At 42.1% G+C, this 27,955-nt stretch overlaps 1 protein-coding gene across 3 annotated transcripts; it reads right to left on the bottom strand.

Moving 5' to 3' along the window:
• LOC148523946 (ecto-ADP-ribosyltransferase 5-like) lies at positions 1–27,408 on the bottom strand. 3 transcript variants are annotated; one of them, XM_088472476.1, is made up of 6 exons: positions 27,291–27,408; positions 13,677–13,822; positions 13,483–13,559; positions 8,913–9,603; positions 2,920–2,952; positions 1–1,048 (listed from the first exon to the last, which is right to left on the bottom strand). In XM_088472476.1, the coding sequence occupies exons 3-6, from the start codon at positions 13,537–13,539 to the stop codon at positions 960–962; spliced, it is 870 nt and encodes a 289-aa protein (XP_088328602.1). In that variant the 5' UTR covers positions 13,540–13,559; positions 13,677–13,822; positions 27,291–27,408; the 3' UTR covers positions 1–959. The 3 variants fall into 3 exon arrangements, with proteins under 3 accessions (XP_088328602.1, XP_088328603.1, XP_088328604.1); XM_088472477.1 differs by having other exon boundaries at positions 13,677–13,808; XM_088472478.1 differs by lacking the exon at positions 13,677–13,822 and having other exon boundaries at positions 27,291–27,304.
• Positions 27,409–27,955: the final 547 nt, after the last annotated feature.

Genomic DNA, 27,955 nt, shown 5'->3' with positions numbered 1-27,955 from the left:
CGCCCCCAATACTGTGTCATTATCCGGCCACGCCCCCCACTGCATACAGGCATTCAGCTCCCTCCCGGAAGTAGGGGGCTGAGTGTCGGCAGATATGCGTTATAAGCATCTTTAAATATTGTGTTAGACATGAGAAAGTAATGCCAGAAATTCCAGATGCTGCAGAATACTTATAAGAGAGCAATGACAGATGTAACATAGGGGGTCTATGTACTAAGCTTTGGAGAGAGATAAAGGACTAATCAATCAGCTCCTAACTGTCACTTTATAGGCTGTGTTTGAAAAATGACAGTTAGTAACTGATTGGTCGGTACTTTCTCTCTGTTCACTTTATCTCTCGCCAAGGCTCAGTACATAGACCCCGTAGTACGAGTTACTGTATATTAAGTTTTCATACCGTAGTTCATTATACATTGTATTCACAAAGACTGCGAATCTTCCTGCAATGTCAGTTAGGGCCTCATTCAGCGGTGGATGCCGTAGTGTAGCGATTATGATAATGCGCTCAATGTAAATCCGCGCCCACTGCACCTGCTTATGGCAGGCACAGATTGTCCGTGGGTCTATGGCCACTGGGGTCAGTCCCTGACACCGACACGCCCACCAGTTAGCCAACCCACCGGCCAGGAACGTCCATCGAAATTGCATGGCTCTCCATGCAATTTCGATATGCGTTCCCCTGCGGTAACCATTGGGAATAATGAGTCAGGCACTTGCGCCCGATGTTTTTCTAGCTTCTACTCTTGAATCAGGGTCTTAATCTCAATTTTAAAATCACTTTGATTCATTTTGATAGCTGCGGTCTGAAAAACGTGTTTGATGATGTTTGTGAATATGAAGTATAGTGATCGGGTAACACTGAAGCTGTTATTTCATCACTGGGGTGTTACTGCCGATGCTGCTCTTTACGTTCTGTAACCTGGATCCAGCGCTGGCGTGTGGTGTAGCGAGCGGTGACATCACAACTGTTTACGGCATATAACATTTATTATGACGGTCAGTCCGCTGAGGATGAGAGGTGCCCTTGGGTCATAATACATTCCCGGAGCTGCGGAAAGATACATAAAATCAGTATAGGATCTATTAATGTCTATGAACACGGAGGGCACCCGCGGTACAGGGCGGACCTTAAACCCCTAGGCTATAGCACAGGTGGACATACAGCTGCATGGTTAGTAGAGGGTTAATAGTTTTTGGTAGCTAGCCAATGGTAGAGTTATGGGTGGGATTAAGGGTGGAGTATTAGCTTACTTAGGTCACTTCCCGATATGAAACTCCCTCTTTTCAGCACTTTCCCCTCCATCCCTATTTTTTGGCTATTTTTGTCGCCTTTTTTCCAGGACGCTGGCGCTGGCATTGCGTACAGCTGCTGTGTGTGACTCAAACTGTGTATAAAGAGGGAGTTTCAATATGAATAAGCTGGGCCATGACTCACTCCACTAATACCTCTTTTTCACCAAAAGCCTCGATCCGACCTGAGGTTTCAGACATGGTTCCAACCCAGGTCATACCCCGTTTACACAGCACCATCGGTCTGGGTTATTCTCAGGTCAGCCCCGTTCACACTGAACCTGGGTCTGCCCTGCTAAACTTGTGAGGTCATAAAAAGTGGGAGGTGTCTGCTCCACGACCACCAATCAGCTCATTTTAGGCATGAGCCAGGTCGGATAACCCGTTTACACTGCACCATTCTGACCCTGGTAGCTACCTGGGTTGGATTTCCGGGTCACTTGACCCGGGTTATTTTTCAGGGACCCTTTTACACTGAGCTGCGACTCGGGTAGACCGAACAATACCCCAGGTTCTTGCTCTGGTGTAAAAGGGGTATACAGTAAGTGTTGTGTTTAATTTGCACCTTTATACTAATTCCTTTGTGACAAAAATACTAATCCTAAATGCCGAGTACACGATAAGCGACTATGTACAGTATATGTACAGTAGCTACAATGTGAATAAGACACTAAATTTGGGAAAAAGTATAAAAAGTCCAAGAATCGTTACCTGTGAGGGGGCATCTAATTTGCACCATAAGTGGATAATTTTAATATTTTAAATACGAATTGTAGTAAATAGGGACCTTATTGTAGTTGATATACTGACATTTATATGCATCTTATTTAACTAAGAGAAACTCAAATTAATTTCAGGATTAACCCTGAAGGCAGGGGTTCCCAAACTGTGCACCACGGCACCCTGGGGTGCCTCGGGACACTTGCAGGGGTGCCTCAGGTTGGTGGTCCAGCACCAAATAAAATTCTTTATGGTCAATGGAATGTAAATATGTGGGCAAATAGAAGCACAAACCTGTCCCCCACTATATAACCAAACCTAAGGGTGACAGGTCAGCACAATCTACTGCAATACATTTCTCTCTGAATTTCTCAATGGCACACGTTTGGCTTAGGGTGCCGTGAAAACAATGCTGAGACTCTAGGGCGCCGTGATTCAAAAACGTTTGGTGAACCACTGCCTTAAGGTGTCATTCTACAGCGAAATGTGACGTATTATAGAAAATGGAGCCACGTTTACCTTCAGGTTATACACATACAGTATATGTAACATTACAAAGTTGTGGGTCTAAATGACATTAGCAAAGAGTGTTTGAAAATTTCACACAAAGAAAATCAATTAAATAAAGTCAAAAACTAACCCCCCAAAAAAGTAGGGGAGTGTGTTATTATTTGTAAGGGCACAAAACAAAAGCACTCTGGGACGCTGTCAGACCCCTTCCCTTCAGCTATAAAACACTTTCCAGCTACCGGTACCTGTGGCATTAATCTCACACCTGTCCTAAATTCCAGGGACCGTCCCTTGAAATAGTCAACTTCCCCCCCTATATTGGGATAGTCGGCACCTATGCTGTACTCCCTGACAGTATATAACTCTGCTTTTATCTGCTACGTGTAATGTCGGACTTACCTGAGCTGCAAATAGGGTTTTTTCTCTTTTCTCCTGTGGAAATAAATATAAACATTAGAAACAAACAGCATCAGAATCATATTTACATGAGTTATTCTCAGATGTATCCTGCAATAGCCCAGACCTAGAGGAGGGGATCGATACAATGGGGGCCACTCGCTGGATTATGGATACAGTAGCCCTGATACCTTACTGATATTACACTCACCTCCTGAGTACACTCAGTGATATCACACTCACCTCCTAAGTACATCAGTGATATCACACTCACCTCCTAAGTACATCAGTGATATCACACTCACCTCCTAAGTACACTCAGTGATATCACACTCACCTCCTAAGTACATCAGTGATATCACACTCACCTCCTACGTACATCAGTGATATCACACTCACCTCCTAAGTACATCAGTGATATCACACTCACCTCCTAAGTACATCAGTGATATCACACTCACCTCCTAAGTACACTCAGTGATATCACACTCACCTCCTAAGTACATCAGTGATATCACACTCATCTCCTAAGTACACTCATTGATATCACACTCACCTCCTAAGTACATCAGCGATATCACACTCACCTTCTATGTACACTCAGTGATATCACACTCACCTCCTATGTACACAGTGATATACTCACCTACTAAGTACACTCAGTGATATCACACTCACCTCCTATGTACACTCAATGATATCACACTCACCTCCTAAGTACATCAATGATATCACACTCACCTCCTAAGTACACTCAGTGATATAACACTCACCTCCTATGTACACTCAGTGATATCACACTCACCTCCTAAGTACACTCATTGATATCACACTCACCTCCTAAGTACATCAGTGATATCACACTCACCTCCTATGTACACTCAGTGATATCACACTCACCTCCTATGTACACAGTGATATACTCACCTCCTAAGTACACTCAGTGATATCACACTCACCTCCTATGTACACTCAATGATATCACACTCACCTCCTAAGTACATCAATGATATCACACTCACCTAAGTACACTCAGTGATATCACACTCACCTCCTAAGTACATCAGTGATATCACACTCACCTCCTAAGTACATCAGTGATATCACACTCACCTCCCAGGTATGCACAGTAATATCACACTCACCTCCTAGGTACGCACAGTGATATCACACTCACCTCCTAGGTACGCACAGTGATATCACACTCACCTCCTAGGTACGCACAGTCATATCACACTCACCTCCTAGGTACGCACAGTGATATCATACTCACCTCCTAGGTACGCACAGTCATATCACACTCACCTCCTACATATGCACAGTCATATCACACTCACCTCCTAGGTACGCACAGTCATATCACACTCACCTCCTAGGTACCCACAGAGATATCACACTCACCTCCTAGGTACCCACAGAGATATCACACTCACCTCCTAGGTACGCACAGTCATATCACACTCACCTCCTAGGTACGCACAGTCATATCACACTCACCTCCTAGGTACGCACAGTGATATCACACTCACCTCCTAGGTACGCACAGTGATATCACACTCACCTCCTAGGTACGCACAGTGATATCACACTCACCTCCTAGGTACGCACAGTGATATCACACTCACCTCCTAGGTACGCACAGTGATATCACACTCACCTCCTAGGTACGCACAGTGATATCACACTCACCTCCTAGGTACGCACAGTCATATCACACTCACCTCCTAGGTACGCACAGTCATATCACACTCACCTCCTAGGTACGCACAGTCATATCACACTCACCTCCTAGGTACGCACAGTCATATCACACTCACCTCCTAGGTACGCACAGTCATATCACACTCACCTCCTAGGTACGCACAGTCATATCACACTCACCTCCTAGGTACGCACAGTGATATCACACTCACCTCCTAGGTACGCACAGTGATATCACACTCACCTCCTAGGTACGCACAGTGATATCACACTCACCTCCTAGGTACGCACAGTGATATCACACTCACCTCCTAGGTGCGCACAGTGATATCACACTCACCTCCTAGGTACGCACAGTGATATCACACTCACCTCATAGGTACGCACAGTGATATCACACTCACCTCCTAGGTACGCACAGTGATATCACACTCACCTCCTAGGTACGCACAGTGATATCACACTCACCTCCTAGGTACGCACAGTGATATCACACCCACCACCTAGGTACGCACAGTCATATCACACTCACCTCCTAAGTACACTCAGTGATATCACACTCACCTCCTCAGTACACTCAGTGATATCACACTCACCTCCTATGTACACTCAATGATATCACACTCACCTCCTAAGTACATCAATGATATCACACTCACCTCCTAAGTACACTCAGTGATATCACACTCACCTCCTATGTACACTCAGTGATATCACACTCACCTCCTAAGTACACTCATTGATATCACACTCACCTCCTAAGTACATCAGTGATATCACAATCACCTCCTATGTACACTCAGTGATATCACACTCACCTCCTATGTACACAGTGATATACTCACCTCCTAAGTACACTCAGTGATATCACACTCACCTCCTATGTACACTCAATGATATCACACTCACCTCCTAAGTTCATCAATGATATCACACTCACCTCCTAAGTACACTCAGTGATATCACACTCACCTCCTAAGTACATCAGTGATATCACACTCACCTCCTAAGTACATCAGTGATATCACACTCACCTCCCAGGTATGCACAGTAATATCACACTCACCTCCTAGGTACGCACAGTCATATCACACTCACCTCCTAGGTACGCACAGTGATATCACACTCACCTCCTAGGTACGCACAGTGATATCACACTCACCTCCTAGGTACGCACAGTCATATCACACTCACCTCCTAGGTACGCACAGTGATATCATACTCACCTCCTAGGTACGCACAGTCATATCACACTCACCTCCTACATATGCATAGTCATATCACACTCACCTCCTAGGTACGCACAGTCATATCACACTCACCTCCTAGGTACGCACAGTCATATCACACTCACCTCCTAGGTACCCACAGAGATATCACACTCACCTCCTATGTACCCACAGAGATATCACACTCACCTCCTAGGTACGCACAGTCATATCACACTCACCTCCTAGGTACCCACAGAGATATCACACTCACCTCCTAGGTACGCACAGTGATATCACACTCACCTCCTAGGTACGCACAGTGATATCACACTCACCTCCTAGGTATGCACAGTCATATCACACTCACCTCCTAGGTACGCACAGTCATATCACACTCACCTCCTAGGTGCGCACAGTGATATCACACTCACCTCCTAGGTGCGCACAGTGATATCACACTCACCTCCTTGGTGCGCACAGTGAGATCACACTCACCTCCCAGGTGCGCACAGTGACATCACACTCACCTCCCAGGTGCGCACAGTGACATCACACTCACCTCCCAGGTGCGCACAGTGACATCACACTCACCTCCCAGGTGCGCACAGTGACATCACACTCACCTCCCAGGTACGCACAGTCATATCACACTCACCTCCCAGGTATGCACAGTCATATCACACTCACCTCCTAGGTGCGCACAGTGATATCACACTCACCTCCTAGGTGCGCACAGTGATATCACACTCACCTCCTAGGTGCGCACAGTGATATCACACTCACCTCCTAGGTGCGCACAGTGATATCACACTCACCTCCTAGGTGCGCACAGTGATATCACACTCAACTCCTAGGTGCGCACAGTCATATCACACTCACCTCCTAGGTGCGCACAGTCATATCACACTCACCTCCTAGGTGCGCACAGTGATATCACACTCACCTCCTAGGTACGCACAGTCATATCACACTCACCTCCTAGGCACGCACAGTGATATCACACTCACCTCCTAGGCACGCACAGTCATATCACTCTCACCTCCTAGGCACGCACAGTCATATCACACTCACCTCCTAGGCACGCACAGTCATATCACACTCACCTCCTAGGCACGCACAGTCATATCACACTCACCTCCTAGGCACGCACAGTCATATCACACTCACCTCCTAGGCACGCACAGTCATATCACACTCACCTCCTAGGCACGCACAGTCATATCACACTCACCTCCTACGTACGCACAGTCATATCACACTCACCTCCTAGGTACGCACAGTCATATCACACTCACCTCCTAGGTACGCACAGTCATATCACACTCACCTCCTAGGTACGCACAGTCATATCACACTCACCTCCTAGGTACGCACAGTCATATCACACTCACCTCCTAGGTGCGCACAGTGATATCACACTCACCTCCTAGGTGCGCACAGTGATATCACACTCACCTCCTAGGTGCGCACAGTGATATCACACTCACCTCCTAGGTGCGCACAGTGATATCACACTCACCTCCTAGGTGCGCACAGTGATATCACACTCACCTCCTAGGTGCGCACAGTCATATCACACTCACCTCCTAGGTGCGCACAGTCATATCACACTCACCTCCTAGGTGCGCACAGTCATATCACACTCACCTCCTAGGTACGCACAGTCATATCACACTCACCTCCTAGGTACGCACAGTCATATCACACTCACCTCCTAGGTACGCACAGTCATATCACACTCACCTCCTAGGTACGCACAGTCATATCACACTCACCTCCTAGGCACGCACAGTCATATCACACTCACCTCCTAGGCATGCACAGTCATATCACACTCACCTCCTAGGCACGCACAGTCATATCACACTCACCTCCTAGGCACGCACAGTCATATCACACTCACCTCCTAGGCACGCACAGTCATATCACACTCACCTCCTACGTACGCACAGTCATATCACACTCACCTCCTAGGTACGCACAGTCATATCACACTCACCTCCTAGGTACGCACAGTCATATCACACTCACCTCCTAGGTACGCACAGTCATATCACACTCACCTCCTAGGTGCGCACAGTGATATCACACTCACCTCCTAGGTGCGCACAGTGATATCACACTCACCTCCTAGGTGCGCACAGTGATATCACACTCACCTCCTAGGTGCGCACAGTGATATCACACTCACCTCCTAGGTGCGCACAGTCATATCACACTCACCTCCTAGGTGCGCACAGTCATATCACACTCACCTCCTAGGTGCGCACAGTCATATCACACTCACCTCCTAGGTGCGCACAGTCATATCACACTCACCTCCTAGGTACGCACAGTCATATCACACTCACCTCCTAGGTACGCACAGTCATATCACACTCACCTCCTAGGTACGCACAGTCATATCACACTCACCTCCTAGGTACGCACAGTCATATCACACTCACCTCCTAGGTACGCACAGTCATATCACACTCACCTCCTAGGTACGCACAGTCATATCACACTCACCTCCTAGGTACGCACAGTCATATCACACTCACCTCCTAGGTACGCACAGTGATATCACACTCACCTCCTAGGTACGCACAGTGATATCACACTCACCTCCTAGGTACGCACAGTGATATCACACTCACCTCCTAGGTACGCACAGTGATATCACACTCACCTCCTAGGAGCGCACAGTGATATCACACTCACCTCCTAGGTGCGCACAGTGATATCACACTCACCTCATAGGTACGCACAGTGATATCACACTCACCTCCTAGGTACGCACAGTGATATCACACTCACCTCCTAGGTACGCACAGTGATATCACACTCACCTCCTAGGTATGTACAGTGATATCACACTCACCTCCTAGGTACATCAGTGATATCACACTCACCTCCTAGGTATGCACAGTGATATCACACTCACCTCCTAGGTACATCAGTGATATCACACTCACCTCCTAGGTACGCACAGTGATATCACACTCACCTCCTAGGTATGTACAGTGATATTACACTCACCTCCTAGGTACATCAGTGATATCACACTCACCTCCTAGGTATGCACAGTGATATCACACTCACCTCCTAGGTACGCACAGTTGAAGTAGCTGCAGTGGTGGCCGGTGCTCCTGAGGACATACGAGGTTTCGAATTTTTTCATAATGTCAAACTTTTCAGTGACTGGAATTAAAACTTCTTGTTCTTTAAAGTCTGAGAAAGACTCGATGTGCGCCCCGAAGCAGGTAAATATAGTGAAGAGAGTTTTAGTTCCAAATCGCTGAGCGATCTGTGGGCTGAAAGATGATGAGGCAAAGTGCCCAAAGCGCAGGCTGGGCGAGACATTGCTGTACGTCATCCACGTCCCCCTGTACACCTGGGACCTCCCAGCGCAGCCGCTGCTCAGCACCTGCAGAGCCCTCGTCAGGTAGAAGTGCAGAGCCTTGAAGTGAAAATTGTTCATGTAATGTTCCCGGGATCGCCCAGCGATGGACACGTTTCTGTTCAGCTGCTGGTAGATGGGGAAGGGGCTCTCCTTGGTGTACAGGGTGACGGCTATACCGTACTCATCCTTAAATTCAGCTGGTAAAATGTTATACGGTTTTATTTTCATCCAGGTTTCTTCTGCTAAGAACCACATTACAGCAAAGGGCTTGTACTTCTTCTCCTGCGCCAGGATGTGCGGCATCTCTCGCTCCATTTCCCGTGTGCAGCCGAGATACTGATCATCAAACGCATCCGGCATCATGCTCAGATTCACAGCCTGGCAGCGCAGCTGGAACACATGCCGGGAAATCATTTATTACTATGCAGGAAATGCAATTATTATTACTATTATTATTTAGTATTATTATTATTATTATTATTTAGTATTTATATTATTATTTAGTATTTTTATTATTATCATTATTATTATTTGTTATTATTATTATTACTATTATTATTTAGTATTATTATTATTATTATTATTTAGTGTTTATATTATTATTTAGTATTTTTATTATTATCATTATTATTATTTATTATTATTATTATTTAGTATTATTATTATTTAGTATTTATATTATTATTTAGTATTTTTATTATTATTTATTATCATTATTATTATTTATTATTATTATTTGGTATTATTATTATTATTTACTATTTTTATTATTATTTAGTATTATTATTTAGTATTACTATTATTATTATAATTTAGTAGTATTATTATTATTTAGTATTATTATTATTATTTAATATTATTATTATTTTGTATTACTTATTATTATTATTATTATTATTATTATTATTTAATATAATTAAATAATAATAATACTAAATAATAATAATAATATTATTATCATTATTATTATTATTTATTATTATTATTATTATTATTATTATTAATAATAATAATAATTATTATTATTGATAATAATAATTTTCAGCAGTTTTATGTAGGTTATTGGGTTGCTAACACACACATGAAATACACATGTTGTGACCTGCAGAGTTAGGCAGCTAACTTATTATTTAGCGGAGCGGGATTACTTCTAACAGTTTTAGCAGATGTATTAAGCTCTGAAAAGTAATAAACTGTAGACTGATAAACTGCCAACCAATCAGCTCCTAACTGTCATTTTTCAAACACAGCCTGTAACATGTCAGTTAGGAGCTAACTGGCTGGCAGTTTATCACTCACCAATTCATCACTTTCCAGTGATGAATTGGATCTGATTACATCTGCCCCTTAGTGATAAAGCGTTAGATGTACTGTACTAAGCCATGGAGCATATTTACCTCCAGGAGAAGCCCAGAGGAGAGATGTTGGCTGACTGGAGGTGGGGGCGGGGCCAGGCACTACACTTCACTAGGCTCTGCCCCCTCATGGGGAATGCAGTGATTTGCGGGACGATTGTCAGGGGGTGGAGCCAATATGACGTGACATGCATATAAAACATGTTGGCCATGCCCCCTCCTCATTTAACCGCAATTCTTGGCGTTAACCTCTCAATAACGCCCACTTGGAAGTGGGCACTGGATGCGGGAAGACCACCTAATCTTTTAGGAGTGAGGGGGTCTGCCCACAAATTTGGGTGTCTCCCACAACTTCCGGGAGAGCAGGCAAGTATGCCTTGGAGAGAGATAAAGGGCCTAATTCACAGATGTCAGCTAACCCGATAGCGCAGCCCTCCATCTGCGAGTCCGCTTACAGTGCCCCCCGGCTGCAGCCTGATTGACAGGCAGCAGTGTTTAGGAGGAGGAGTGGGGATGTTCCTGGGGGTGCGTTTGTGATGCCCCCATTTTTCAGGAGGGACGAGGCCAGGGTCTGTGCCGGTGGATGCAGATTTCCTGGCCTCGCAAGCTGCCGCAGGCTGGTCATAGGAGTGGTCAAAGGGGTGACTGATGGTCACAATGGTTGTGATAGTGATCCCATGCTGCAACATATATATAGATAGATAGATAGATAGATAGATAGATAGATAGATAATAGATATGAGATAGATAGATAGATAGGCGATAGATAGATAGATAGGAGATAGATAGATGATAGATATTAGATAGATAGATAGATATGAGATAGATATATAGATAGATATGAGATAGATAGATAGATAATAGATATGAGATAGATAGATAGATAATAGATATGAGATAGATAGATAGATATGAGATAGATATATAGATAGATATGAGATAGATAGATGATAGATAGATAGATAGATAGATAGATAGATATGAGATAGATAGACAGATAGATATGAGAGATAGATAGATAGATAGATAGATAGATAGATAGATAGATAGATAGATAGGAGATAGATAGATATGAGATAGGTAGATAGATAGAATAGATAGATAGATAGACAGACAGACAGATAGGTACATAGATAGATAGATAGATAGATAGATAGATAGATAAAATCAGAAAACTCAGCACTCACCATGTTTAAACACTCACAATAATAAATATATAAATAATGGGGTTTTGGCTCATGGATTGATCAATGCATATAAGCCTGCAGCCCTCATCACGGGACCCCACTTCTCTGCAGGTCCTACACTATCTGTCACACTGATGGAAACCTGGTAGCTGCTATTACAGAGTTTAAACTGAAAAAATGTTACCTGGTTTAAAGCTCACCTGCCAGCTAATGGCTTTTAAAGGCAAGACAGTCACCAAACATAGCTTCTATCATACTACCAAAAAGGCAGCTGACACAGGTTATTATAAACGAGTTTGCACATGGGGTGCATGAGAAAGCTATGATCACAAAAGGTTAATTAAACATTAACCAAATAAACAAAGTCAGAAATCCACTGCACTCGCCACTCCCAGATTTGGGGTGCAGGCCTGCACTCGCCATTCCCAGATTTGGGGTGCAGGCCTGCACTCGCCATTCCCAGATTTGGGGTGCAGGCCTGCACTCGCCATTCCCAAGAATGGGGTGCAAGTGGCTTGTGACCACATTGTTTAAATAAATAAAATCAGAAAATTCAGCACTCACCATGTTTAAACACTCACAATAATGTATAAATAAATAATGGGGTTTTGGTTCATGGATTGAGTTGCTGAGTTTTCTGATTTTATTTATTTAAGCAATGTGGTCGCAAGCCACTTGCACCCCATTCCTGGGAATGGCGAGTGCAGCTCTGCACCCCAAATCTGGGAGTGGCGAGTGCAGTGGATTTCCGACTTTGTTAGATAGATAGATAGATAGATAGATAGATAGATAGATAGATAGATAGATAGATAGATAGATAGATAGATAGATAGATATGAGATAGATAGATAGATAGATATGAGATAGATAGATAGAAAGATAGATATGAGATAGATGGATATGAGATAGATAGATAGATAGATAGATAGATAGATAGATAGATAGATAGATAGATAGATAGATAGAAAGATAGATATGAGTTAGATAGATAGATAGATAGATATGAGAGATGATAGATTTGAGATAGATAGACAGATAGATAGATAGATATGAGATAGACAGATAGATATGAGATAGATAGATAGATCAATAGATACATAGATAGATATGAGATAGATAGATATGAGATAGATAGATAGATAGATATGAGCTAGTTAGGTAGATAGATAGATAGATAGATAGATAGATATGAGATAGATAGATAGATATGATATAGATAGATAGATAAATAGATATGAGATAGATAGATAGATAGATATGAGATAGGTAGATAGATAGATATGAGATAGGTAGATAGATAGATAGATAGATATGAGATAGATAGATAGATAGATATGAGATAGTTAGGTAGATAGATAGATATGAGATAGATAGATAGATAGATAGATAGATAGATAGATAGATAGATAGATAGATAGATATGAGATAGATAGATATGAGAAAGATATTAGATAGATAGATATGAGATAGATAGATAGATATGAGATAGGTAGATAGATAGATATGAGATAGTTAGGTAGATAGATAGATAGATATGAGATAGTTAGGTAGATAGATAGATATGAGATAGATAGATAGATAGATAGATAGATAGATATGAGATAGATAGATATGAGAAAGATATTAGATAGATAGATATGAGATAGATAGATAGATATGAGATAGGTAGATAGATAGATATGAGATAGTTAGGTAGATAGATAGATAGATATGAGATAAATAGATACCTGTATTGATAATAAGAAATGCAGGGTACTGTACACTTCCAGTAATTTCAGTATCATCTTAGTTGTCTTAGTCTGGTCTGCAAAGGAAGTTATTAAAACATCTGCTCCAATTTGAGATGATGAAAGATACAGATCTACAATATAGTGTTATAGACAGAGAGTTACATAGAGTGTCTATTATTAGGAACATTTACCTTTGTTCCCCCCAAAGCAGCCTGTATGTCAGTAAGCAGGTAGAGGATGACTGCCAAGCTTCTATCATAGGATTCTCATTGCATTGTAGAGCGACAGCGATATTACCTCCACGAGATATCTTACAGGACTCCCTGAAAGGAAGACACTATAGAAAACAAGGCATGTCTAACCATGTTATCAGTTTATGACTACATTAGCCTATAGAGTAGGGAGCGCTACCATTTCTCTTTGGTCCTATCACAGCATGTAAAGCTCAGACACTACAATAGCTTACAATTAGCAATGCATCTATTTTATTTCTTAGTTTTTGTCTTTTAATCTGTTGTATTTTAGCGGGACATAGCGGCAGGGACTGGGAAGCCATATATTGTATTCTTGATGCATAGCCATACAAAAAGTCTGTTAAATAATTCATCTTCTTCTGTCAGTGACTGTTTCATCTGTCTCCTCTGATGAGATTACTGATGTTCTCCTGAGATGAGATTACTGATGTTCTCCTAAAATGAGATTACTGATGTTCTCCTGAGATGAGATTACCGATGTTCTCCTGAGATGAGACTACTGATGTTCTCTTGAGTTCAGATTACAGGTATTTTCCAGATGATTACAGATGTTTTCCTCTGATGAGATTACTGATGTTCTCCTTTGATGAGATTACAGATGTTCTCCTATGATGAGATTACAGATGTTCTCTGATGAGATTACAGATGTTCTCTGATGAGATTACAGATGTTCTCCTCTGATGAAGTTACATACAGTATGTTCTCTGATAAGATTACAGATGTTCTCCTCTGATTACATTGCAGATGTTCTCCTGAGATGAGATTACAGATGTTCTCTTGAGATGAGATTACAGATGTTCTCTTGAGATGAGGATATAGACGTTTTCCTTTTATGAGATTACAGATGTTCTCCATTGATGAGATTACAGATTTTCTCTTGAGATGAGATTACAGATTTTCTCTTCAGATGAGATTATATATGTTCTCCCGAGATGAGATTACATATGTTCTCCTGAGATGAGATTACAGATGGTCTCCTGAGATGAGATTACAGATGGTCTCCTGAGATGAGATTACAGATGGTCTCCTGAGATGAGATTGCAGATGTTCTCATCTGAGATTACAGATGTTCTCCTGAGATGAGATTACAGATGTTTTCCTGAGATGAGATTACAGATGTTCTCTACTGATGAGATTACAGATGTTCTCCATTGATGAGATTACAGTTGTTTTCCTAAAATGAGATTACTGATGTTCTCTTGAGATGAGATTACAGATGTTCTCATTTTATGAGATTACAGATGTTCTCCACTGATGAAATTACAGATGTTCCCCTGAGATGAGATTACAGATGTTCTCCTGAGATGAGATTACAGATGTTCTCCACTGATGAGATTACAGATGTTCCCCTGAGATGAGATTACTGATGTTCTCTTCAGATTAGATTACAGATGTTCTCATTTTATGAGATTACAGATGTTCTCCACTGATGAGATTACAGATGTTCTCCTGAGATGAGATTGGATCCTGCTGGTTGTTTCCATCCAGATTTCATTAATAAATCCTGTCTTTCAGTTAATCCCTTTTATTAACAAACAAGCAAGCAAATGGAGTGAGAATCACTCCATTAAGGGTGAGCGTTAGAGCATATTATTATTATTATCCTTTATTTATATGGTGCCACAAAGGTTCCACAGCGCCTTACACAGTACATAAATGAGCACACAAGAAAAATAGTTAATAGTAATACAAAACAATATAGGACAAGGACAAGGTTTATAAACATAGTTTAGCTGTATAACACAAGCAGCAGGACATGAGCAACCAGGTGTTAGGTGGGAGTTAGGAGTAAATTATACTATAAGTAGGGGGAGGGGAAGCACATGAGAGACAAGGGCTTTGCTCATGAGAGCTTACATTCTAAAGGGGAGGGGCAGACAGACAGCGGTGACACAGATGGGGTAGATAGTGAGGAAGGAGCATGGAGCAGTGGGTTAGGATATGTGTTGCGGAATGTGTGTGTATAAGATGACCTGATGTTATGTCAAAATTAAGTCCTTCATTCATCTGTCTCTATGACAGAAAATAGATTATGTTTAAGTGTTATTTACATGAGAGATGTATAAAATAAAGTTGTAGCACTTTAATTATTGTGTGTTACATTTTAGCATCTAAATACATCCTGCTAAAAATACAGCTATTATGGGACTGTCCTGCCATCCTAATATAGTAGTGACTACTTTAGTCCCAGCTGCTGGGTGCTATGCCATACTCCTATCAGTGGGTGCATCTCACATGCTAGATCCACCCACAAATGGGTGCAGCCATGCCCATCATGATGTGGTCCCACAGGATGGTTCAGTACCCAGGCCCAGAATTTCTCTTGGCAGCCCTGGAGGTGACAGGCAGAACCAGGTGGGCATAGTGGTGGGGTAACAAGGCCATGGAGGGAGGGAGGTGGTTGAGAGTGGAGGAACAGGAAAGGCCGGGGAAAGAAGCAGAGGGCTGGAAGGGAGACTGATGAGAGAAAATAGGGGGAACAGCAAGTGGAGGAGACAAGAAGGGGAGGATAGGGATGGATAATGTAGAGGATTATGTGGGCACTGAATATGGGGGGTGTTTGAAGTAAGAGTGTTCATGCTGTGGACGAGATAATAAGTGCGATGAAAATGAGTTGAGGCTGTGTGATGTGGAGGATGTGTGATGTAGAGACAGTGTGATGTGGAGGATGTGTGATGTAGGGCAGTGTGATGTGGAGGCTGTGTGATGTGGAGGCTGTGTGATGTGGAGGCTGTGTGATGTAGGGACAGTGTGATGTGGAGGACGTGTGGTGTAGAGACAGTGTGATGTGGAGGCTGTGTGATGTAGGGACAGTGTGATGTGGAGGCTGTGTGATGTGGAGGCTGTATGATGTAGAGACAATGTAATGTGGAGGCTGTGTGATTTAGAGACAGTGTGATGTGGAGGTTGTGTGATATAGAGACAGTGTGATGTGGAGGCTGTGTGATATAGAGACAGTGTGATGTGGAGGCTGTATGATGTAGAGACAATGTGATGTGGAGGCTGTGTGATATAGAGACAGTGTGATGTGGAGGCTGTGTGAGGTAGAGACAATGTGATGTGGAGGCTGTGTGAGGTAGAGACAGTGTGAGGTAGAGACAATGTGATGTGGAGGCTGTGTGATGTGGAGGCTGTGTGATATAGGGACAGAGTGATGTGGAGGCTGTGTGATGTGGAGGCTGTGTGATGTGGAGGCTGTATGATGTAGAGACACTGTGATGTGGAGGCTGTGTGATTTAGAGACAGTGTGATGTGGAGGCTGTCTGATATAGAGACAGTGTGATGTGGAGGCTGTGTGATGTGGAGGCTGTATGATGTAGAGACAATGTGATGTGGAGGCTGTGTGATTTAGAGACAGTGTGATGTGGAGGCTGTGTGATATAGAGACAGTATGATGTGGAGGCTGTGTGATGTAGAGACAGTGTGATGTGGAGGCTGTGTGATGTAGGGACAGTGTGATGTGGAGGCTGTGTGATGTAGAGACAATGTGATGTGGAGGATGTGTGATGTAGGGGCAGTGTGATGTGGAGGCTGTGTGATGTGGAGGCTGTGTGATGTGGAGGCTGTGTGATGTAGGGACAGTGTGATGTAGGGACAGTGTGATGTAGAGAGTGTGATGTAGGGACAGTGTGATATAGAGACTGTGTGATATAGAGACAGTGTGATGTGGAGGCTGTGTGATATAGAGACAGTGTGATATAGAGACAGTGTGATGTGGAGGCTGTGTGATGTGGAGGCTGTGTGATGTGGAGACAGTGTGGATTAAAGTTGTTAAATGTTCAAAAATAGAGATAAAAGAACAGCGCTGCTAATGTATGAGCGTAGCTCCAAAAGTGATATATAATGAGAGGTGTGTGAGTAGTGGGTGCAGGAATTAGTTATTAAACAAATTATTAAAGTGGATAGATGTGATGAAATGGGAAAAGGCAATACAAACAAGAATTTATGTAGTATGAGGGCAAAGTGACAATGGGCCTGATTCAGAGCCGTTCGCTATTTGTGGTCGTTCGTTCAAAAACAAGGGGTGGCTATTCAAATGATCTGTTCGCAAATTGCAGTCTGTTCCCACCTCTAAGTCTGAACGAGCGAGCAAAACATACGCTCGTTTATTTGATAAAAACGCCCCCTGGCCGCACGCACCATACGTCATGTCCGCTATTTATTAGATTAATCGAGTACATCGTACAGCGTATGAACTGCTCGCTATTCTTGTGGTTGGTGTTTTCAACCGCTATTTTGCGAGCAGTTCTGAGTTAAAAATAACCAAGTGACGTAGTCAATGACGCTGCTGTATTAATTATGCACTCCCTTAAAACGCCCGTTTTGACCTTTAAGCACGCCTGCATTCGGATCTCCACTCCCCGTTTTCAAGCACCTTCCCCTGTTACCACCCACATACGCCTCATTCTGTCACTCAAAATAGCAGGCCCTCGCTATATTGCGTACCAACGATTTTCGGCCGCACTGACTGGTTCGCGCATGCGTACTAAAAACCGTACGCATGCGCAGATGTGCGAACATCGCTCGGAACGAGCGTACTGCCGCTAGCGAGTGGCTCTGAATGAGGGCCAATGTACCGAACCGATCCAGTCCCAAGTGTTCTGATCAACGAAGATCCATCAACAAGAGCAGCAGATAGGGGAGTACCTGCAGTGTCCAAGCAGTGAGTGCAGTAAGGAGTTTCCTGGTATAAATTTTTCGAAACTGCTCAGAGGCAATCAATAAAAGAGCATCTGATGGGAGCAGTAGTGATAATTTACCTAGTATAACATTTTCAAGTGTAAAAGGGAAAAGGGATATGGGAAAACTGAGGTATATAGGGCCTGATTCAGACCCACTCGCGAGCGGCTGTCCGCTCGCAAGTGGGTCGATGTTATGCACTGAGCATGCGCACGATGGAGGGAGCTCCGTCGTGCGCATGCGCCAGACGCGACGAGCGAAGGAAAGTCCTTCGCTCGTTGTGTCCGATCAAAGGGGGCGTGCTGTCAATGTTGATTGACAGCACGCCCCCTTTGGTGGGCGTGCCGGGGGCGTGCCTCCCTGACGGGGGCGTTCCCACGGGAACGCCTCCCGTCAGAAGCCGGCCCACTGACATCACTAGTGATGTCAGTGGGAGTGATTTTGGCTCTGATAGAGCCAAAATCACTCCGGAGCTTGCGGTTGAAAACCTCAACCGCAGGCTCCGGCTCGCAATTTCGATGGTCGCGATGGTCTCGACCATCGCGGCCATCAAAAAGCACGCTCGTATAGCCTGTGGGTGGTGACCCACAGCTATACGAGCGTCCAGGAGGACGCTCCATGAAAATGGAGCCCGGCCCTCATTCAGAGCGTACGGCTCTGAATGAGGGCCATAATGGTCAAATATCAAGAATACCCCAATTTAACAATTATCAAAGGTCATTATTTGTAAGATTATTGGGGGTGCTGCCGAGGACAATATAAAATTACTGTAACAACACAAGAAGAAAAAAGAATGTCCTCTTTTGTTGGCGCACTAAAGATAAATGTAAAACGTAGCTTTTATTTATTAAGCTAAAATATACGTGAACTCCTAATGTGAAATATGTCAAAAATATTCTATATTATGAATAATAAAAATATATTAAATAAATGATGGTGTCTTGTGTCCCAATTAAGATTATTAATAGAATCTAATATTAACTCATCCACATGGGTCATTATTATTATGCTTTACATTTAAACTAGGCTTTTGGTATTAAATGAACCAAATAATTCAGCAGATATGAAGTGGTCTAGCCAGAAACTGAATAATGATACTTGTGGTACAATGTGTTTACTAAGTAACAAGTCTCTAATTGCTGAACAATGTTGCAATTCCAGTAACCACAAGCAAAATTTATAGAGACATATTCTTGGCCACTAGATGTCACTGTTGACTAAAAAATCATAAAATCTTATGCTACAATGATATTCGTGATACTTTGGAATTGAAAATTATTCAGAGTCTCTGGAATAAAAGTAAAGGCACAACGATATATATAATCACTGAGTTATACAAAAAATATTTTTATTATAGTGATAATGTGCTTATAGTTCCTGTCCCATAATATCCAGTTGAGTTACATTTCTAATGCGATGTTAGATCATTAACTACATTAACTAAAATATCAAAGACCACATGAAATTGAATAAAACAACAGTTAATGGGAAGATTTCTTCCAATTATAATTGTCTGGTGATGTATATTAATTCAGCAACACTCAATACACAATGATGTGATTATGGTAAAGCTCAATTTGAGTTGTTACTAATTCAGACTGCAATTTAAAACCCTTGTGATAGGCTGATCATTATCAATATCAATCCATCTCACGGCAAACTCGGGTTGCCTTGATAAAACTTGCAAAAGTGAAACGTACGTCGGTGGTGGGAGTAGTTTTCACTACTCTGATGTGTGTCTCCCAAATATAAATGTACTATTATTCAATTACTCAACCCATTCATGCTATGCTGTAGTGCTATTCATAATAAATAGCGCTTGATCCATATGTTAAATGCACTATGCAGTATGCTGCATCGCTATTCAGAACAAATAGCGCTTAATTCACTTGTTAAATGCACTATGCAGTATGCATGCTAACAGTAATCTAACTAGTTCACCTACTCTTGTTAGGATACAGTACTGCTCAGATATTTTCACAAGGTGTAGTTAATGATCTAACATCGCATTAGAAACGTAACTCAACTGGATATTATGGAACAGGAACTATAAGCACATTATCACTATAATAAAAATATTTTTTGTATAACTCAGTGATTATATATATCGTTGTGCCTTTACTTTTATTCCAGAGACTCTGAATAATTTGCAATACCAAAGTATCACGAATATCATTGTAGCATAAGATTTTATGATTTTTTAGTCAACAGTGACATCTAGTGGCCAAGAATATGTCTCTATAAATTTTGCTTGTGGTTACTGGAATTGCAACATTGTTCAGCAATTAGAGAATTGTTACTTAGTAAACGCATTGTACCACAAGTATCATTATTCAGTTTCTGGCTAGACCACTTCATATCTGCTGAATTATTTGGTTCATTTAATACCAAAAGCCTAGTTTAAATGTAAAGCATAATAATAATGACCCATGTGGATGAGTTAATATTTGATTCTATTAATAATCTTAATTGGGACACAAGACACCATCATTTATTTAATATATTTTTATTATTCATAATATAGAATATTTTTGTCACATTTCACATTAGGAGTTTACGTATATTTTAGCTTAATAAATAAAAGTTATGTTTTACATTTATCCTTAGTGCGCCAACAAAAGAGGTCTTCTTGTGTTGTTACTATCAATTTTTCTAAACTGCGCTGAGGGAATCAATAAAACAGCATCTGATGGGAGCAGTAGTGGTAATTTACCTGTGAAATTCAGATAAAGAGAAGTCACATCAGTCTTTGCATGGTGCGCATATGGCTAAATAAGATCTACGGCGTAACTCCGCCTTAGTTATCAAATTGTAATTACACTTATAATCTAACACTTTTCATCCAACACAGCCTTCGTCTATGCAGCCTTAGCGAGCACTAATAACTGAATCATAATATGAATCAAGACACAGATTTAAATCAAAATTAATTTTATTCCACACTAAAAAAGGATATCTAAACCCCTCATTAAAATGTGTACACATAAATACATCCAATAGAATAAAAGAAAAAAACTCCTCCTCTTAGATTCGATACCAGAGACAAGAATCAATATATAAAGAATAAAACCTGCCCTAGTTTATAGCAGGTAGTTAGTAGTATATTTCATCCTATTTCCACAGAAGCTGTAAATACTTTTTGTTAATTGGTAGGTTTACTCCATATTGCAGCTTGACACACCTGTAAGGGAAATATTTGGTGTCTTAAAGCAATTACCAGTCTCTTCGATTTTAACTCCAATTAATCCAATATAGGTATGCGGCGTTTGTTTTATATCAAGAACATCTCTCTAATAGTTCTCTCTATCAGTCGTTCCTTCTCAAGAGTAGGCTTAATCCCAATAAGGTTTCACCAACAACCAACTTCGGGGTAATGAGGGTCACTGTGCAAAGATGAGCTTATCACTAGTCCCCGCTACTAGCTGGTAATAGCAGATAGTCCTCCCGGACGGCGTGTGTAGAGATGGCTAAGTCTCGAAGCAGACTCGGTTACCGCATAGTGCCCAGCTTAATCCTTGCTGACAGTCGATGTGCGGTGGTTTAGGAGAATTTCATCCGCGTCAATCCGATATCTGAATAGAGGGTTAGGCGTGATCCAAAAGAGTCCCAATATTTTAATCCTTGACGCGTTTCTCCATTTATGTATAGTCACGGTTTCTTCAGAAGGTAAGTACAGTTAATCCCTTTTGTCTGTTATAAACCTATGGGCCCGATTCAGGGATGTACTCTATGCCGATATTTACGGAGTTGAGCGATTATCAGTAATCCATGCATGCTAATCTAATTTGCACATCGCATGTGTCAAGGTACATTACCGTCATCACTCGCAGCGAGTATTAACTCGCAGTGTGATGGACAGACAGGCAGCATTTGGTGGAGGTAATGGGGAGTAGCGGCAAAGAACGCAGATGTGTCACTACCGATTTTAAGCATGTCACACCCTGCGTCTGCGATCACATAACCAAGGAATATGGCTCTGGGGGTCTCAGTTCCTGCGGCCAATCTGCGGGACCATGGAGTTACTCAATACTGCGATAATCTAATGGTCTGTGACCAATGCTGCGTCTTTGTATGCAGATGCTTAGAACGGCGCCTGTGGGTGGCTCAGTACATCTCCCAGTGTCTGTGACATTTGCATATATTCGCACAGCATCTGCGCAGTCACTGCGTTATTATTATTATTGTACAGCTCTGAATCAGTCCTATGTACAAGACTCAGAATCCTTCATATTATTCCAATGCACTGTTATTATAGGACAGCATCTTCTAATGTACTAACAAACTAGGTGATATATAACTATATCAGTCATCCATAAACCTACCGTAACCGGAGCTGTGCGCAGTTTGTCTAGTACCTGCGGCTGTAAAGCTTTATTCCATAGCTCAGAAATTCATATCACACTTTCACTTGCTATAAGCTCAGCTCAGATGGGGCCCATTCACCAAACCATAACTATCGTTTTTTTACTAGATTTCCTTAATATTGTTATTTTATAGTGTCGGCCCCATTCATTATGGTGGTAAGGCAGGAGATATCACTGATATTGCTTGGCTGCTTGTGCTTCCACAATAATTTCCACACTCCCCAGACATTAGTACCTTAGTACCTTAGTACATTAGTACATTAGTACATTAGTATATTAGTATATTAGTATACTAGTACTTTAGTACATTAGTACCTTAGTACATTAGTATGGGTAAATTAGTACATTAGTATATTAGTACATTAGTATATTAGTATATTAGTACATTAGTATGGGTAAATTAGTATATTAGTATATTAGTACATTAGTATGGGTAAATTAGTACATTAGTATATTAGTACATTAGTATGGGTAAATTAGTACATTAGTATATTAGTATATTAGTACATTAGTATATTAGTACATTAGTACATTAGTATATTAGTACATTAGTACCTTAGTACCTTAGTACATTAGTACATTAGTACATTAGTATATTAGTATACTAGTACTTTAGTACATTAGTACCTTAGTACATTAGTATGGGTAAATTAGTACATTAGTATATTAGTACATTAGTATATTAGTATATTAGTACATTAGTATGGGTAAATTAGTATATTAGTATATTAGTACATTAGTATGGGTAAATTAGTACATTAGTATATTAGTACATTAGTATGGGTAAATTAGTACATTAGTATATTAGTATATTAGTACATTAGTATATTAGTACATTAGTACATTAGTATATTAGTACATTAGTACATTAGTACATTAGTATGGGTAAATTAGTACATTAGTATGGGGATGTACAAATGAGGCAATTCATCAAATTCCGAAAATCATTTATATTTGAAATTAGAGTGTGTTACTGTACGCCGTGCTCAGGTGGGGTACAGCCCCTGAGTGGCTTCAGATCCCTCCCTGCTCTGCCCGCACTGCCTGTGGTGGCTCTGCACTGCCTGTGGTGGCTCTGCGTTGCCTGTGGTGGTTCTGCACTGCCTGTGGTGACTCTGCGTTGCCTGTGGTGGTTCTGCACTGCCTGTGGTGGCTCTGCGTTGCCTGTGGTGGTTCTGCACTGCCTGTGGTGGCTCTGCGTTGCCTGTGGTGGTTCTGCACTGCCTGTGGTGGCTCTGCGTTGCCTGTGGTGGTTCTGCACTGCCTGTGGTGGCTCTGCGTTGCCTGTGGTGGCTCTGCACTGCCTGTGGTGGCTCTGCGTTGCCTGTGGTGGTTCTGCACTGCCTGTGGTGGCTCTGCGTTGCCTGTGGTGGTTCTGCACTGCCTGTGGCGGCTCTGCACTGCCTGTGGTGGCTCTGCACTGCCTGTGGTGGTTCTGCACTGCCTGTGGTGGCTCTGCACTGCAGTTCTCTCCCTCTACACCACCTGCAACCTATCCCCCGCACCTCCGGCGGCTCTGCAGCACAGCATTACACTCAGCAGGGGGGAAGGGTCAGGGGTCCCTGTGTCTGCAACATCTTATTTACAGCCAGGCAGACCCAGTGTACAGCAACCGGGGGGGGGGGACAGACACCAGAAGGGGGAGTGGCAGCAGTTTTGAGCGAGGGTCTGTGGTTACAGACAGTGGCGCGATCGGCACGCGGGGGGCGGGGTACAGTCATGAGCCCGACAAGTAAATGCTAAAGTTGCGTGTGCTGTTTTGAGGAAGTCATTACGGACACCTCAGCTGTAGGGGAAAAGTATCACAATTCCGAAAAAAGCTGACTCCACTTAAAGAGCAACTTTTCGGACGTGACACTTTAGACAATGAGGCACCATGAATGCCTCCAAAAGGGTGTTTCAACTCAGTTTAAAACATAATTATCACTAGTAATAATTATGTAATGGAGAATAGACCCCATGGTTTCTATACAACCCCATCATCTGCTGTAATATATCTTATCACCTGATGCCCTTATAGCAATTCAGATGGTGAGGACACAATTGTGGGACATCCAGTTAAGCAAACATCAATTATAAAAAATGTCTGTATTCACTCTAAGTACACGTGAATCAGAGCCTAAGGTCCCTGTATTGTTAGCTTGTTAGTTTGGGGATGTTGTTATGGAATACAGTGAATGGTCTGAGCACCCCATTAATCTTATTGTGAGTGGAACCCCATAACCGCACCCACTCTCGTTCTAGAGGGTCACCCACAGCCGGGCATCTGACAGAACGTCACCACTTGTGGGTATGGACTCACAGGGGCGCAGTCCACAGCGCAGTGATTTTCAGATCAGCTGCATTTACAGAGGAGTTCACAGGTCAGCAATGGCCCCTTACTGCAGCAATCACACAAAGAAGGGTCTGGGTTGTTTTTTATTTTATTTTATTTTTTCAATTTAATTAGCAAGTTTCCTTTTAAGCATGTATCGCCTTTCTTAGGTGCACACCTTAAAAATCATGATCACTCGCTTTCCGGGGTTTGGTAAATCTGGCAGCACAGCAGCCCCCATTGAAACCTGTAGGGCAGTGTTTCCCAAACTGTGCCGTGGCACCCTGGAGTGCCTCAGGACACTTGTAGGGGTGTCTCTGGTTGGTGATCCAGCACCAATTCAAATTATTTATGATCAATATAATGTAAATATGTAGATAAACAGAAGCACAAACCTGTTCACCACCAGATAACTGACCCTAAGGATGACAGGTCAGCACAATTTACTTCACCTTACTACATGTTTTTCTGAATTTTTCAATAACACACTTTTGGTTTAGGGGTGCCGCGAAAACAATGCTGATACTTTAGGGCGTCTTGATTCCAAAAAGTTTGGGAACCACTGATATAGGGACTGTTGTTGCTGTTATAATTGGAGGGACCGCGGCAGATATTGGAGCTATATGGTCTCTCCATCTTACATGAATCTATAATATTTGCAGGTACACAACACTCACACGCACTTTAATAAACATGCCTGTCTTGAGGATTGAGTTTGGGAACCACTGTCCCAGATGGTCTGTATGGTGGGTGCAGTACTCGCTGTATGTGCATTATGCTATAATGGATCATATAATCCTACTGTTCACAATTTTAGGATTTGATCCTCACCGTTCGTGCACCTAATATAAACAAGTTCTATTCTTCTTGTTGTCCAGGAAACAGTCAGTCAGTCAGAAGAGCCATACACAGACACCGGACAATGTCTAACATATAAAACACAATAATAAAAACAGCGCATCCCAACACTGCCTCTAAGTGTAATAATCCTGGAGACACTTACACACCTGAATATCACAAGATGAAATGATATAGTGAATTTTACTCAGTGCTGCATTCACAACACGCCAGTCTCACTCAGCAATGAGCGGAGCTCAATTATATAAACCTATCGTTTGGCCATATTTACAGCATAAAAACAAAATACATATAGAAAAATTATCTGTCAGACAGCTGAGCGGCAATAACGGCCTGGTGATGTAAGAGTTACTTATCTCTTTGCTGGGCCAGTTTACCTCAGTTTACATAGTTGTGCGCACGTAAATAAATCGTGAGCTTGCATATGCGCAATGGAGCTGAAAGCCCAGATTATAACTACCGAGGTTAAGGGGTCTATGTATCAATAATCGCGGTACTGCCGGTCCAACTCGCAGCGGATATTTTCATTTAAATGAAAATATTCTCACTATGCACAAAGGGAACTTGCAGGGACAGCGGTTGCGGTTACCACTTTCCCCGCGAGTTATATCCAAATTGTGGAGTTCTGTCACAGAAGGGGGGGGGGCTGACAGTGTACATTCGCACAGTTTCAGCTTCCAGGGCCGGCCAGGGGCTGCAGGGGAGAGATCGAAATATCTCTCGCCTGCATCTGGAGCCTCGATAGGCATAAAACAGTTTACACCTTTTTTGGAGTTTAGTACATAGGGGTCAGATCGTAGTCCCCATTGATAATAATGGGGACTGCGATCTACATTGCTACTTAGCATTGTGCCATTAGTACATAGCTACAATACATAAAATGATGTCGAAACTGCAGTTTCTGCATCATTTTATGCATCAAACAGCTTGATACATAGGCCCCTAATTCCTTTGATTATATTATATTTTCACTACACGACTGGTGAGGGCACTTCTCCGTTTCTCGATCCTTTCCATTGGAATCCTGCTTGGAACCCCAGCAATATATCCAGATACCTGAGTGCAGACTGTTCTTGGATATATGTACAGTATACAGTATTTATGTAGAAATCATGCAAAAGTGTAAGCACATTAAATTAGATGTTTCCCATCAATAACAGAAATAAGTGTCTGACAGCTGGAGATAACAGTGGTGCTATGTATTACAGCATATAGCGACCTCATTCACCCAATTTTATAGAATACCCTCCACCACCAACCGTCACCCACCACCACCCCCGTCCCCAGCCTCCTCCAAGTATTACAACAAAGAATATGAAAAAGCAAATGTCTCACCTTATATGTGCAGATCTTTGTCTTACTGTAGTAACTGGAACAGCTTCCCTAGACCATGAATATTATTCTACAGTATATATAATGTACGGTATGTATGATGACCATTCCATACATTGTTGTCAAGTGCTCAAATGTTTTCAAATGTTAAATGAAATAGTTAGGAATTTATCCAACTTCAGACATAAATGGAATCTCTTCTATAGTTCTTTCTTTTATTGTAATTATGCAAAGAATGTGTCACAATACAATTGTTTCATTATGTGAAGACACAATTGCTGTCTGTTAAGACAATATCCTCCTCACCTGCAATCTAACTTTCAGCCACAAGGGGGCATTGGGGTGCTCAGCAGCAGTTTAACTTCTGCAATTTTGAAACAGAATTTTTTATTCTGACAAACTTTTTGGTTTTCGCCTGTGTTTTTTATTTTTATTTTTCCTTGCACCAGCTGGTATATATTGTAAAAATATATCCTTAATTCCTCTAACAGTATACATTGCACTGACACTTTTTGAAACATTTATTCTTGGATGCAAACTGCTGCAAAAAAGTCTGAGAAAAGAAAAAATATTTATTGTAATATATGTGCAATATTCTACAGTATATCCGTACAGCTTTCACAGACCGGTGCATCAGATAATAATTAGGGATGCCCTGCACTTGTCGG

The sequence above is a fragment of the Taudactylus pleione genome, unplaced genomic scaffold, assembly GCF_031769625.1.
Source record: "Taudactylus pleione unplaced genomic scaffold, aTauple2 ptg000124l, whole genome shotgun sequence".
NCBI classification, from domain to species: Eukaryota; Metazoa; Chordata; class Amphibia; order Anura; family Myobatrachidae; genus Taudactylus; species Taudactylus pleione.
The sequence above is the reverse complement of the archived record's forward strand: the minus strand, read 5'-3'. Positions and strand labels throughout refer to the sequence as shown.